Genomic DNA, 15,489 nt, shown 5'->3' with positions numbered 1-15,489 from the left:
CAATCATTTGGCAGCACTTCCAAAGCAACTGCTGTTTCTTGAAAATGAACTTTATTAAAACTATATTTATTTTAATATTTGTATATTTTTTGGTAATCAGTAAAGGAGACTAAAAGTATGCAATGAAAAATGGAAAGTCCTTTATTTTAATGAATCGATCGTACTAACGAATTTAAAATATATATTGTAAATTGTATATTGCATACTTTTAGACACAATATAAAATAATTTAAGAAACCGAAAGATTTCTATGAAGGTTTTTGTTAACAAAATAGTTTTACTTGGTATAAGTAAAAATAAAAAAAAAATCTTACCCTAATATTTTTAAAATCACAATTGTTTTGTTAATTAGCTTTTCCTAAAGTGCACACGCACACAAAAATGCAGACACATGCAAGCACTCATAAATAACACGCAAATTCCTAATGAATTTCAGCTGATCCCAGCTATGAGTTTGTGCGCACAGCAGTTGCAATTCATTTTCGTAGATTTTTACCCATGCAGCAGCAGCAGCAACAACAGCGGTAGCGCAACAACAATTTATCGCTTGCCGCTTGCAAAAACTTGCAACTTCTACTCGGGGCCAAAACGCATAAATTCATAAATTTTTATCATTTGTCTGTATGTGAATGCCACGCCCCTGCGTCGCAGCGCCCACTTGGGCGAGCCATAGTACCATAGCTAGCTGGTTTATTGGTTTTACGCTGCTAACCGATCCCTCGCTGTCTGTTTTGCACAGGTGCGCATCGATGTCCATGGCGCAAGATTAATTGCACGCGTCGACAATAGTCAGGAGGAGGTCTATCTGAAAGGACTGAATCACGAGTACAACTACGGCGTCTCCACGAACCTGCCGTCGGTGGTCCTGGTCGGAGGTGAGTGCCCAAATCAATTGTGTATGCGTTCCCTCTTCATCCGAAATCCATCGAATCCCCCCCCACAATCAATCATATTAAAGGTAACGCCCGAGAATATATGCAATGATTCGCGTACGCGAAATTCGCACATAAACCAGCGCATCAGCGTGGAACATAGAAAGTTTAGTACGCGTATACATATATACATATGTGGGATAGAAAAGCACATAAGAGCGCTGACGAAAAATCGGAAAATGTGCAACTGAAAACTGAAAATCGAATTTGCAGTTTGCCGGGGACGACGTACACATTCACATAATACACACACAAAAATAATAGAGCTTTGAAACTTTTTTTTATGAAAAATATAATTGATACAATTTTTTTTGTTTAGTAAAAATCTAATTTGAAGTACATTTAAGAAATAGATCAATACTACACAAGAAATAATGTATCTTTGGCTCTCACACTTTTTCTATCTGGTTTTCTTAGCAAAAAACACACTTTTGTACACTTTTCAATACCTACAAAAGTGGCTTTAATTCTCCTGCGATTTTGACATGCTATATTTTTATTTTCTTTATTAACAATTAATTTTTGAAATTAACTCCATGGTATTACACAATTTGAAAGTCAAAGCGATTTAAAAATGTTAACTTTTCCTTAAGAGCGTCAGCTCAAAAAGTTGACTGAATTTAAATAAATTAAAATTTATTCTTAAAGGTAACTTTACAGTAATATACAATATATAATATATTTTTTCATAATAAATGTATTAAATTCAACCGATTAAGAGTATACAACTTTTCCTCAAGTGTATCAGTTCAATAAGTCGAGTGAGCAAACCCAAACTAAACTTGATCATTTCCCATTGAATCGAGGCTTTGTAAGTGTTCATATGTATGACTTTCAAAGCTGCTTTAGTGCGATATTTGAAAATTTAATTATTTCACGTTGCGAACACCAGAGGCCATGGAAAAAGGGTTTTGTGAGCTGGCCGACAGAATGGTCCATTGATTGCGCTCTGATGATGTTGGTCTAGTTGTTGGTTTCCAAGCCAGCCCCCGCTGAGCGTGTTTTTGGATTGAATGAAGCTGAAGCATATAGAAGGTGTAGGTGCATATTATCTTTTTTTTGCCAGCCTGGTAAAATGAATTTTTTGTGGTTGCATTTCAAGGAAGCCCCTTGAGACTGGCCCACAAATGATGGGCGAAAGGGAAATGTGAAAACGAAATGGAAAGCATGCTATCAATAAACTTTAAAAGCATTTTATGGTCAAAGTCTATAAGTAAATAAATAATTTTGCACATCGTGTTTCCATTTCCAGTTATTGCTAAAATAAATTGCAAATATATATATTATTTTTTTATTTGAAATTGCTGTTATAAAATGTGTGCCTAACACAAATAGTTTACCATTTAAGTACACAAAATTCTTATAAAATTTAATCTGAGCAGGTTGTAAATATGTTTTTTAAAATATATAACCTAAATTCAATTAGAGGCTTGATCAAATAAAGTTAAAGCATTTCGAATAGTTTAAGCTTCTTTGCCGAGAGATCAAAACTTTTGACAACCACAAAAAATCATTTTAAAATAATAGTAAAGCTTCTTTATGGCCATAAATAATTGCGGAATCCCCGTCGCCCTCCCTGCTCGTATTTATTTAGCCCGTTCTTTGCTGATCCAAAAACTGAGTGGAGACAACTTTTTTAATTAAGAAATATTTAAATCTCTAACAACAGCAGCAGCGGCCAAAAATCCCATCAAAACTTTCAACTGTAAACAACGAAATTATGTTATGGCCGTCCGACATGGTCACTCCGCCCACTAGAGCCCACACAGATATAGCCGAAATCCATTTCCAAATATTCAGCATGTTAATTAATCTGTGGTTTCCCAGCCAAGACCAAACACTGACCAATCCCCCATCCGTCCCTTGTGCAATTTCGCAGGCCTTTCCTCCGAGGAGAAGCTTCACGGCGTGAAATACATTACGGAGTCCTTTGTGGGTTGCATCCGCAATGTGGTGCTGAGCTCCGGCAAGGCCGCCTCTGACCTCCTGCCCATCGCCCCCCTGGTGGCCACCAAGCACGAGAACGTCAACGAAGGATGCTCGGACATGTGCGAGTCCCGGCACAACCTCTGCTTCGTGGGATCGCGCTGCATCAACCACTACGGCGGCATATCCTGCGACTGCTTTGGCACCCACTACGAAGGCGAGCACTGCGACATCTACAGTGAGTACTTTACTTTAAAAATATTCCTCAAGTTAACTAATCAGTTAATTTAAGTGAAACTTTTTTATTTAGATTTTACAATATAAAAGATCATGCAAAAGTTTTATTTTTTTGAAATAGAAATAAACTATAAATAGGATTTAATGCAAATTTGTTTAAAAAATATTTAAAAAATTGAATTTTTAATGTATAAACAAAATTTTTATAAAACGTACTTCTTACTGAGTATTTTCCACAAGGAAACTTCTTTTTAAATAAGAATTTTCAATTTAATTTAACATAAATGCCTTTTACAAATCAACTAGTGCCAGAAATTAACTAAATCCAGAACCTTTTAAAATTCCAAACCTAAAACGCAAGAACACATGTTAATTAATGCTTTTGCTTTGAAATTTTTCCGACTGTCATTCACATCCATTTAGCTCTGTCTAAATCCCAATATATCTCTGCATCTGGACATGGCCCTAGGGGCGCCATTTTGTTTTAATTATAAACTATGTTTGTTTACTAGCGGTTAGCCACTGGCAGTGCCCTCCCCTTTTGGCCGCTACAGTTTTAAACACGCTAATGACCTGACCATAAATTATGCAAAATAGTGTTTGACTTTTTGACTGTCGGCCAGCTTGGGCCACACCAGGGCAAAATGTGCGCAAAATTAGTTTGTTAAGCTCAATATATATACACCCCATAGAGACGACCACCATAGCTGCCATCCCTCCACTCCCTTCCGTTCCCTTCCCTTCAGCAACATCCGACATTTAGTTAATGACATAAAGCCAATTCCAGGCCGCCATAATCTCAATTAAGTCACGCGAGGCCATTATATAGGCAAGCCTATTAAAAATTGAGCAGCTCGTTTAGTGTTTTTGACATTGCACAATTTTCAGGGCTCTTTCGAAGCACTAAATTCGCAATCCAGCACGAAAATGGAAGTTAGCCTTTTTCCGCCACAAAAGGAATGCATTAAATATATTGTTTACATAGGGTTTGCATATTAAATTTTTTATTTAAATTTCAAATTATTTTTTAGTTGCTTAGATTGTTCTTAACTTTAACGAATAATGAAAATATAAATATATTAATAGGTAATAATTGTTAAAGATTATTATTAAATAATACAACAAATTTGTATGTACTTTATTAACAGTTAAATTAAATAAAGTTATTATTTACAAATGTATCTAAATTGATATTACCAAATATCTTATATCCTATTCCATTGTTTAATTTCTGATTTTCTATACAATTTTCCGTTCAAAAATCATAAAAGCCAAATTTTAAAATAATATCTCCCACAAAAATCTCCGTAATCATAAAATCAAGTTACCTAACTACACTTAACTGTAGTAAGGGCATCCTTAACATGCATTCTCTAGAAGAAGCCGCCCTGCATTTCAAATGTTTGCTAAAAATTTGCATGCAAATGATGACCAACACATGCCAGCGATGGAAAAAGGAAAAATCAAAATAAAATCCAGACTTCGCGGGTGGCAGTGGAATTAAGCGGAGTCCAGGGGAAATGTTGGGGAAAGTGTGGAGGAGTATTGATGCAATGGACAGCTGCAAATTGCAAAATGAACAAAAAAAAAAAGTACGCTAACGGTTGGCCAGCAGCCGTGATAGTACTGGCCATTTTGGAAAAAACCGCGTGCCCTCTATGTCGCTTTCCTCCCTCGCTTTTCCGAATTTCCCGCTCCATATCTGTCTAAATGGCGTCTGTCAAGGACAACGAGCGACCGCCGTGACGTGCGAGTTTGTCAAGCATTTACAGCGCAACTGATCACAATTACGTAACGAGCGCCGGCAAGTGCAAGCAAATTACACAGATGTACCTCACCCACACGCCCACTTTTCCCGCCCACCGCCCATCGCCCATCGCCCGCCGGTTTGCCGGTTGCATGTTGAACTGCTCCTGGAACGGAAACAGTGTCAGGCCATTAAAACCTCGCACATAGCAAGCGGTAGAACTGTTATGCAGAAAAAAAAATAGGGGTTACAAAATTTTAAAAAATTTTAAATTAAGAAAGATGAAGGTCCCTAAAAATCTTAATCTCTACATTTTGGTTCTCGAGTAACTAAATGCCTATTAAATTTAAAAAACCGTCATGTTACTTATGAGATGAGATTAAATTTAACATGAGAATTTTGGTAAATTTGCTTATTACTGCTTAAAAAGTTCAGGTAAAGTTTTCAAGATTTAATTTTTTCTATTTTAAAATCGTAAGTCTTTTAAAATCCTCTTTAAAAAAATTGAGCAATAGGTCTCGAAAAAAAATTTAACTTTTTAGGTCCTGTAATTATTTTGATAATTAAATATTTATTAACTTAATTGTGTTAATATTCCAAAATATAAGTGTTATAATAATTAGGAATTAAATGACTCAGTAATTATCAGTAAAAAGCAATTATGTTGTAAGTAGTTGAGATAACTCTTAATAAACAAGCTTAGTCAGAATTGCCGCATTCATTTTAAAAATATTTTTGGTCGATTTGGAGTAATGTTTTGTGATTACAATACTTAAAAAAAAATACAAAAATATTCCGCAGTGAGAATTATTTTTTTCTCAGTGTTTGAAAATTGGGAAAATTCGCACAGGGTACGAGGTACACGAGACATAATCAAACGCAGACGCTTTTGTAATGCAATAACTAAAATGACAACTGCCAGTACAAGGACGAGTCTGTTCATGTGCAATTCACCCGGAATACCTCTCTCCACAAAAGCCCCTCCCTCCGTACACTCATTCCGATTTTACAGTTTTCCATGCTAAAAGTGTCAACGAAATGCGTTCAGTTGGGGAAATCATTAGCCCATTCGAAAAACCCAGGCATCAACATTTCTGAAAGATTTTTCGCCTTCTTCCGGCATAAACGAATTGAAATGCCGGCAAACAGGACAGATTGAGGGACTAGGACTACCAAAGGGAGGGCAACATGTGATGTGATGTCCGATATGATGACTCCGGGCCGGGCTAAGTTCATCTCTTGACTTTGGCAGACAGTGGTCAGCTCAACTGGCATCTATGATGCAGCAGGCAGAGAAGCATTTTTCTGGTCCTATTCAAACCAAAATTGCACAGGCATTTGTGAAATGATTTGCTTTCAATCCTACACAATTCAACATTTCCATTTTTATCAGAATAATTTTATTTATTTGACGCTTTTATTTATTGCCCCCTTTTAGTTTCAAATGTCCAAAAATATTTTTTGTTAAATATAGTTTATGTGTTAATTTTGTGGCTAGTTTATGTTGTGACAAAAAAAAACCGAAAATAGCGGTTTGCGGTCTGTTTTGGCCTAATGATTTTGTCACACCTTTAATTAGAGCTATGGTTTTAATAAATCATTTATTTATAAATTGAATTACCAGACATCTATGCATCGTTTTTATTCAAATTTAAAATGTCGATTTAGCGTGACCAAAAAAATGTTTTTATACGATTCAGATTAATTCATACAGTCAGACTAATTAAGACTGGGTTATATTATGTCAAATAGTTATGTTGCATCTCCCATATTTGTCATTTTTAAGGGTATATTTTCTTTGAAATTTATATCTACATAATCTTCTAAATATGTTTACCCCATCTAAGCTGGCTTTTCGTTAATAAGACATACACATTTTGCTTTCTGTGTTCAGTTTGTTTAGCTCAAACACAATAATACAAACAAACCCATTACCACAAATTGCTTGAGTCCACAAATTTGCAAGTTTATCTTGAGCGGAAATCATCAATACTGTGTACAGTAGTTCCCCAGAAACCGATCAGTATGACTGAACGCGGAGTTGCCTTCTCAGAGTTTTTTGTTAACGCTGAAACTAGTCGAAGGACCAAGTTTCGGGCACAAAAGGTGGCCCATGAACTGGTTATGAATAACAAAGAGGTGCGCGACAAGTTAATGAACAACAAAGTGCCCACCTATTCGGAATTGCGAAGGATAATGCGATCGGCGGGCAAGGAGGCGGACTTAAATCCGGTCACCTATAAGAGCATGATTGAAATCCGACAGGCGCAAATCGATCATAGGCGCCTCAAAAATATCAAATCCACTGGCGATTCCCTTGGATTTCGGGCTCGCATTATAAATCGCAACCAGTTAACATACGAATTCAATCAGAAACAAGACATCTTTCGCAAAAACCTCGAGCTCCTTGGACGGATCAACAAGACCAATCGACTGAAGGGCTGCGTTGATAGCTTCAACCGCAATTTTCCCGCCCTTCAGCCGAATCGGATCAAGATCCGTGCTCTCGCCGAACGTTTGAGCCAGGAAAACAGGCAGCTGGGGTGTCGCCTCTCGGCAGTCAAGTCTAAGGTTGGTAAAGTTGAGTTTAAGGGAAAAACTACCATTAACTAGGTTGGAATTAATAAAATAAATTATAATAAAATATAAGTATAGTTAATGATACCAAAAATATTGGGAATATTGCCTCAGAATTCAAGATATCTTAAATAATTATATATAGGTACTTTTATTTTTCGTTTTTCCCTTCAATAATAAGGGTAAAAAAATGCGCAGCTTTATACAGCAATGAAGTTCATAATAAAATTTCTTGTAATGTATTTTCAAGTCTTTTGACTTTAAAAAATATTTAATGGCAATCTAAACTACCAGTAGAAAGAATCTAAAATGAAGGTTCTCTACTATGAATGCATATTAATATGCACAGTTTTTTTTAATGAGGATTAATGGGCTGTAACGTGTTTATACATTTTTATTTCTTCTAAATAATCAAGAAATTTATATATAAAACAGAGAGAAACGACACAGAAAGTTATTTATTACCAAGAAGTTATAAACAAAGACACAAACGACTTGTATAATAAGATTGAAGCTTTCGAATCTTTAAAGCTATTGTTCTGTACTTAAACTTTTTTCTTATATTCTTCTTATTTAGAAGCCAGACATTTTTTTGTTTAAGAATTGAAATATTTCTAAGTCTGACCCTTTACCCCAAAGGTGGACTCGCACAGTGCTTGGGTAGCGCCTGTGAAGCCTCTCGAACAGAAGGCTTCTGATCAAACAGTATCCACCTTTATGCCTTATATGCCATCGCCTCGTTTGGGAAAACGCAGTGCCCATGTCCTGCTGCGCCCCATCGTATATTTTGACCTGGCTGTTCGCGAGAATAACCAATTCTTGGGCCGATTACTGTTGCAACTTTACACGGAACTGAGTCCCGAGGTGGTGCTTGAATTCGTGAGAATGGCCACCCACAACGATGTAGGATGTCACAGTTTTGTGCGAATATTCTCGAATCTTTGGATGGAGGGAGAACTGGTGCCGGGCAGCAACGATCCGTTGCGCAACCACCACAGTGTGAAGCACTCCTTTCTGGATCCCAGCAAGTTAACCGGCGTGATCTCGTATCCGTGGGACTATCGCCGCCACTTTCCCCAGGGTCTGCTCAGCTACACCATCAGCTTCAAGCCATCGGTGGTTCCATGGCAGCGGGTCATCTTTGGACGCGTGTGCGGTGGCCTCAGGGTCCTGCAGAACTGCCACGAATTCGGCACCAAAAATGGCAAGACCAAAAAAACCGTGATTGTCACACGGTGTGGCCTGCTCTAATGGGACTCCATATATATATATTTCCTGCCTCATTATGCCCCTGCATTAACATAAGCCCAGCGAAAAATTGTAGCACATAGGTGTGTGCTTCAATGCAGCAGAATGTTTTTTCTCCAACAAAATGCAAATAAAATTATAAAGTAAGCTGATATCTGCGTGGGGTCTGGGCACTGGGAAAAAATAGGGAAATTATTTTCAACGGCTCTAATTTAAAATGTTTTTAGAATTAAGCGAGAGAAAAGTCTTAAAAGAAATAGTCTTGGATTGGTAATTATTGATTCCTAAATTAATCGCCCATTTTACATCCTAAAATTTAAATCGGTTTTTACAGAAAAGAATACAATTAAGATACATAAACAAAATTAAGTCTGTCTTAAATCTTTTTTAATGAACACTAAACATAGAAACCAAAGCTTTTCCTTTGTAAAATTGTTTTTTTTTTATTAACAAAAATAAACCCTCGAATAAATCCTAGAAAATTGTTTCGAACTACTATTTATAAACATAGCATAGTAAATCAAAAATATCTCTAAGTGTGGAGCTGTAGGGCTATTTCGTGGGTTGATATGCGTTATCGGCTGGGCGTGGCACACGTGTGCAGTGTCAGATAAGCGGCCAAAACGTTGCTGCTGTCATGCCATCACCCACAACCACCCATCATCCACCCATCATAACCACCGACCACTGCACCACCAGCGGCAGCAAAAAAATTCTTGAAAATTGCGCGTTACACGATTTGCACATTTGTTCCACGGACAGGACAGAAGGCCAGGAACTGGTTCAGATGGGAACAGGACACAACCCCAGCGAACATCAGGCAAATGCCTAAAGGCCGCCATAGAGCAAACAAAATAATCTATTTTTGTGGTCCACTGAAGCTTTATTCTCCGCATTTTCTTTTTTTGTTCTGTGTACAGCAAGCAGATAATGCACAAGTGGCATGGGGATAAAAAAAACGGAAACAAGGGTCAAAGTTTCAAGTACTCGGGCGGATAATACCTATGCTAAAATATAAAAATATGCAAGATAAGTAAACGAACTTTTTTCCCATCGAGAGAGCTAACAGGTGTTTTTAGCAATAACTTTTTGTGGCTATTGTTATGTATAAATATTCGGATTAAAATTTTCGTTTTGATTTGTTGATGATGAAACAATATTTATTTATTATTTGGTCATATTAAATATTGGACATTTTGACATATTTTTAAAAATATTTGTGATGCCATCAAACTTAAAAAAAAAACTATTTTTGAGTACTAAAATCATAAACATTTTTAAATAAATTTTAAGCACATCAAAGGTTTAAAGATTTTAAGTTTGCTCAAGGTCTTAGGTGAACTAAATAAAGTCCATTAAATAAATATTAGTAAATAGACCTCAAATAACCAAAGATTTAAATATTAAATAAATAAAATCGACTTGGTTTCTTTCAGCGGCCACAATTATTACTTTACGAGGAGCGAGTTATGTATCCTACAGGATATACGACTGGAAGGATCGCGTTCATTCCTCAACCAGGCGTATAAGTCTGATGTTCCGAACAAATTTCGACGATTCAGCTTTGTTCTACGCCAGTGGTGAGTCGCTGAAGCATCAGTATATAGCGGCTGCCATTAAAAACCAATCGGTTCATGTGGAAATGGACTTTGGCGACAACGTGATGAGTACCATACTGACAGACGACTTGACCCGAGGCTATTGGCACAATTTAACGATTCTCCATGAACAACGGACGGTGAGCATTATCCTGGATCAACAGCAAAAGGTACTGGAACTACCGGCGACAGCCAGTGGGAATCTACTCTTCGATCCGGAGATATATTTCGGAGGAGGACCGGAACTGCACAAGAAGAAGGGTCTGGCCTCCCATAACAATTTCGTGGGCAGTCTGAAGTATGTCTACTACAACGACATCTCCATTCTGTACGAACTACAACGGGGGAATCCCAAGGTGCACTATCACGGTGAGTGGAGTGCAATTTAATATCGAGTATTGCGATTTGCCGTTGACATATTTGGCATTCTCTTACGAGTCTCCGTCGCTCTATATCTATCTATCTATATATATCTATCTATATATCTATATATCTATCTATCCATCCGTTTCGGTTTGTGGGTCAGGCGTGCTGGAGGCGGAGTTCATCGAGAACGAAGTGAATGTCATACCCATCACCTATCCCTTTGCGACATCACACATTTGGTGGCCCATAAATCACGCCGAAGAATTTAATATTAAATTCGATTTCCGCAGCAGTCGACCGGGAGCAGTGCTGGCCTACAGTGACGTAACTACCAGTGCCGGAAATGGCTTCTGGGAGGTAAGTGTGAGCATTCAAGCATTTATCCATCTGTGCACCAAGAGAAAGGGGTTTTTAGAGAGTGAATGTTAGTCTAGGTGGAGGTTTTATATTTATTCTGATTATCTATACATAAACTAAATAGTAACGCATCTTAAAACCCCTGGTAAACCAAAGTCTGAAACGGTGGGAAACTGCATCTTGCGTCTTTAAACTCAAGGCACTGAACATTTTCTTGTGTACACATTATAATTTATAGATTTAGAGCTTATAAATTCATTCTAAATTTTTTTAAATTTTTACAATAAAAAAACAAATTCTATTTTCGATAAGAAATGTATAATTTGTTTTTCCAGTGCTGTTGGTGCACATTCATATGCTCACTGCTTAAGCATTTGAGCTGCACACACGCATTACACACAGCCACAAGCACGCACACACAGACAACAGCTGGACGTTTCCACCGACGACGTGCTCCTTAAGACGACTTAGCAGACTGAGAAAATGAAATGCAAATCAAATGTGCCTGTGGTTGTGCCGACTGCATGTGGGTGTGTGTGTGTGTGTTTCTGTGCTGGCTTGTGTATGAATCTTGCATTGCGATTGCTTGGGCTCCAACCCAAAATACCCCACCCCAAAAAACTCCCACATTTTCCAGGACTCGCAGGCTCCATATGTGTGTGTGTGTGTATATATATAGTGTAGCATACATTGTGGGGCTAACGAAAATGTACCAAAAACACTGACTGCTATTGGGAATGCGGAAAATGCAATTAAATTTAAGCGCTGTTGAGTGAAACTCGACTCCGGCTAATGCAATGAAAAGTCAAATGAGCTTAGTGTTTTGTAATTGTTTGGCATTATTCATCTCGTCGGTGGCCCAAGGCGATTGTGTGCTCTTGCAATGACTGCATATTCTTTAAATATTTATTTTCTGTATTTACCATGAACTTCTGTGAGGACAAATAAATAAAATGGTTTAACATGAAAGACAAACATAGATGCATAGGCCTGTTTTATCATGAGATATAAATATTTTTCATATAGAAAGGACTCATAAAGATAAATTCATGCTTGAAAAAACTGGACACGAATATTTACATTTATATGCAGATATTTTGTACTAAAACGTAACATATAGCAAATAAAAAGACACATTTTCTTTTTGTAAATGGTAACTGAAACCTAATTGGATTACCTCAAATAATTTTCAAAGACTTATATTAATGTTTTCTTTTCAGTGAATTTCTTGAACAAATAAATGCAAATAAAAGCATTTTTAGGCGCAGCAAAATAAGACCAAAAAGAACTCACCACAAGGATATTAGCCACAATTGCCTAGAATCCTCTTTTCTGTTCTATTCTGTGGCCTGCCATTTTATTTGACAAAACAACTTTTATAAATTTATGTCATGGCCATCGAACAACAATTGAATGGAAGTTAAATGTTTCCATGAAATACCAATTTATAACCAGACAAGCAGAGAGATACTGGGCAAAACAGATTGAAGACCGGCTTGAAAGTGCGTTGTAATCGATTACAAAAACAATTGAACAGTTTAATGCCAGTCGAGTAACAATGCTACCCCGAAAACCTAACCTTTTCCCACACTTTTCCTACACATAAGTCTCTCTGTCGACTGACGTTTATAGAGATGTCAGTAGCATTTATCTGTATTTAAGCAAACAAACCTTGTCTTGGCCTGTCCAAGAACGTTTATTTGGTTACTTGTCAATGTACGGCAATGTACTAAAAGGAATATTCATGTGTGCCCGGCCGTATTTATTTGCATTTTATTGTTGATTTTGTTCCTTTTGATTGCAAGTCGCACCCCCCCGAAAAATAAACCCAAAATGTGATTGCAGAGAGACTCTGACTTATTGGCATTGCAATAAAATTTCCGTTGTAATGCCAATGAATATTTATGCCGCAGGCCATTCAATTTTGCATCGACGACTCTACGGCTTATTTGCCATTGATATTTGCCGTTTGACAATTTATGCGCACCCAAATTAATACTAAATTGATTATGTCAGGTTTCATAATATGACTTTGTTTATATTTTTTATTTCCCGAATAATTCAAATGCTGCCAGTCACTTCGGACATGCGGACAGTTGGGGAAAATTAATAGATCGAGGGGATTTAAATTTCGGTAAATGGTTTGCAGAAGCTAAGTTTTTTAACTTTTCCATTTTTATATTCAAAGGAAATTATTTGACTTTCGATTAAAAATATATTGCATACTGTTAGACACTTTCATAAGTGACTTTAAAACTCGGGCAATTTCTGTAATATTCGTAAAAAGAAAATTCTTTAAGGGTTTATATTTAAATAAACAATATATCCCATATCCCGTAGAAAGCAACATCTATAGCTACTATGTTGACCGCAGCTTTATGTTTACGCGATATGCTATCTGCATTTGGCCAGTTTCAAAAACGCATCAGTTACGAGCTTTTATTTATTTACTATTTACCCCGGCGTAGGCCACAAAATTGCCACCTGCGTGTTGCGTATGAAGCTCAACAAACTAATAAATTGCCAACAGTATTTTCAAACCCCCTGACATTTGTGGGAGGCCCCGAAAAAAAAAAAAAATAATAAAAACACCCATGGAAGAGCCCAAACAAGTGTATGCAACATCGGATGTCATGTCACATGCTGCATAGCGGGTTTGGATTTCGGGGGTGTGACATAAAAACTATGCGCCCGCATAAATCGCGAATCACAAATCGAAAATCGAATTTATTGACAGCGCGCAAATGGGCGAAATAGGCAAACAAAACGACAAAACTCGCGGTGGCAACGGAGGAGTAAAATCATTTGAAATATTGTCACAGAAAGCGACGAATGTCCGGGTGGATACGGTGGATTGGGTGGGAAAGTGTGTGTTTGCCTTTATACATAACGCTCTGACAAAAATCTAATGAAATATGCAATAAAATTTGAGTGTTTGCCATTTCGCATAAGCGGCGCAAAAGCGCAATTCACAATGAGCGTAGATAAATAAGGCGTATACACACACACACACACACACTCACACTCGCCAGCTTGTTGGTACATTTATTTATACGGACAAGTACAAATTGCAATTGTGCTGAGCTGTGTTGCAGCACCAGAGCCAAACAAGTTCATAAAATTTCAATTAAAAGTTTTTTTACAATATCCAAAAATAATAGACTGCAGTAGGGGGAGGCAAAAAAACATATTTATTGCTTAGAATTAGTTTAGTTATGGCTTACCATTTTTCAAACAGATAGTATATGGCAAGGTTATCTGTCAGATTTGTTTGCCTATAAATATTGTAGATCTTATGTACTATAAGCTACCATTGGCGTTCAATTAATTAGCAAAAAGGTTTATTTTAAACCGATATGTTGTACGATTAAAGAAACACGGTTTAAGGTATTGTAATATCTGGAACTAGTTCCCAACTAAGCATACCAGCATTATTTCATAGTCGATTGCTGCCAATAATAATTATTACTGCAAATGACACCAAGAACTGAGCAATTTGGTTACAGGGGGTCGAAACGGATGATAAAGATTCGTGGATGAATACCAATCGCAAACCCCTCTAAAATCCTTCGTCGAATTTCTGCAAATTAATGGGCAGCAATTTCAACAACAGCTCTCCCCGGACCCCATTGAAACTGTCCGATTGATTCGGCAAATGCAAAACTCAACGTGGCCAAGTGGCGTATGCGTAATATGATTTAAGCGAAGCTAATGCACAAAGGCATTTAAATTGAAATGTGTTCATGGGGGCGCGCCGAATTGGGAAGGCGGGTATTTGAATGTGGCTGTACAGCTCTGCATTCAGGCATTTGCGCCATTTTGATTTATTTCCGCGTACACACACAGTCAGATCTCCTAATGCTAACAGAATTTTGAATTTTTCTCTCTTCTCCTCTAACTCCCCTCGTCTTTTACATGTCGATGACAAAAACAAATATTTGGCAACACGCTAATGCGCGGCTTCGGGTTTTGTTCGGCACTACGTGCAACATCCGTTGGCGGCGACAATGGCTACGATAAAACAAAATTCCGCCATTTCCAACTCCACCGGAAATGCGCGTCTAACGGAAATTGCAAAATGGCCGCCCATCCATTAGATACGTCTGACGTCGGACAAACTAAGTTTCGATCTGGTGCCCGATGTGAACAACAATATAACGCACTCGACCACGATTAAAATCAATAGGGCCACCTCATGGCACAGCGTGGAGTTGGACTATAAGCTGGGCGAAATACGGTTTACGGTGGATTATCGCCACACTCTCAGCCAAATGTATGGATTGACCTTTAACATTGGCGACAAACTGATCATCGGCAGTAGCCTGAAATCTGCAGCCATGGGTTTGGTCGGTTGTATACGAGATATAGAGATCAATGGACATCTGATTGAACCACGACATGTGGTCAAAACGGAACGGGTTGTGGGAGAGGTAAGTACTACTCATTATTATGAACTAAACACAGAAATAACTAGGGCTAATTGAGGTGCCTAAAAGTATGC

The 15,489-nt window shown here is 37.5% G+C and overlaps 2 protein-coding genes across 8 annotated transcripts in view; both read left to right on the top strand.

Annotated features, from left to right (window-relative positions):
• LOC128257964 (axotactin) overlaps window positions 1-15,489 on the top strand; it is a 70,717-nt gene that overhangs the window by 17,668 nt on the left and 37,560 nt on the right. For all 7 annotated transcript variants that reach the window (XM_052989293.1, XM_052989292.1, XM_052989295.1 and 4 more), the window contains 5 exons: window positions 740-875; window positions 2,812-3,096; window positions 10,104-10,634; window positions 10,792-10,988; window positions 15,086-15,418. In XM_052989293.1, coding sequence (XP_052845253.1) covers window positions 740-875; window positions 2,812-3,096; window positions 10,104-10,634; window positions 10,792-10,988; window positions 15,086-15,418 — 1,482 coding nt within the window. The remainder of the gene's footprint in view (window positions 1-739; window positions 876-2,811; window positions 3,097-10,103; window positions 10,635-10,791; window positions 10,989-15,085; window positions 15,419-15,489) is intronic.
• LOC128257966 (uncharacterized) lies at window positions 6,680-8,830 on the top strand. Its single transcript, XM_052989298.1, has 2 exons — window positions 6,680-7,413; window positions 8,059-8,830. The coding sequence occupies exons 1-2, from the start codon at window positions 6,868-6,870 to the stop codon at window positions 8,668-8,670; spliced, it is 1,158 nt and encodes a 385-aa protein (XP_052845258.1). The 5' UTR covers window positions 6,680-6,867; the 3' UTR covers window positions 8,671-8,830.

Source organism: Drosophila gunungcola (assembly GCF_025200985.1).
Source record: "Drosophila gunungcola strain Sukarami chromosome 3L unlocalized genomic scaffold, Dgunungcola_SK_2 000002F, whole genome shotgun sequence".
NCBI classification, from domain to species: Eukaryota; Metazoa; Arthropoda; class Insecta; order Diptera; family Drosophilidae; genus Drosophila; species Drosophila gunungcola.
The sequence above is the reverse complement of the archived record's forward strand: the minus strand, read 5'-3'. Positions and strand labels throughout refer to the sequence as shown.

Bases quoted from the DNA above. Each gene is read 5' to 3' on its own strand.
- LOC128257966 (XM_052989298.1), top strand. From the start codon at position 6,868: ATGACTGAACGCGGAGTTGCCTTCTCAGAGTTTTTTGTTAACGCTGAA. The intron at 7,414-8,058 runs GTTGGTAAAGTT...TTTACCCCAAAG, and splicing joins TCTCGGCAGTCAAGTCTAAG to GTGGACTCGCACAGTGCTTG.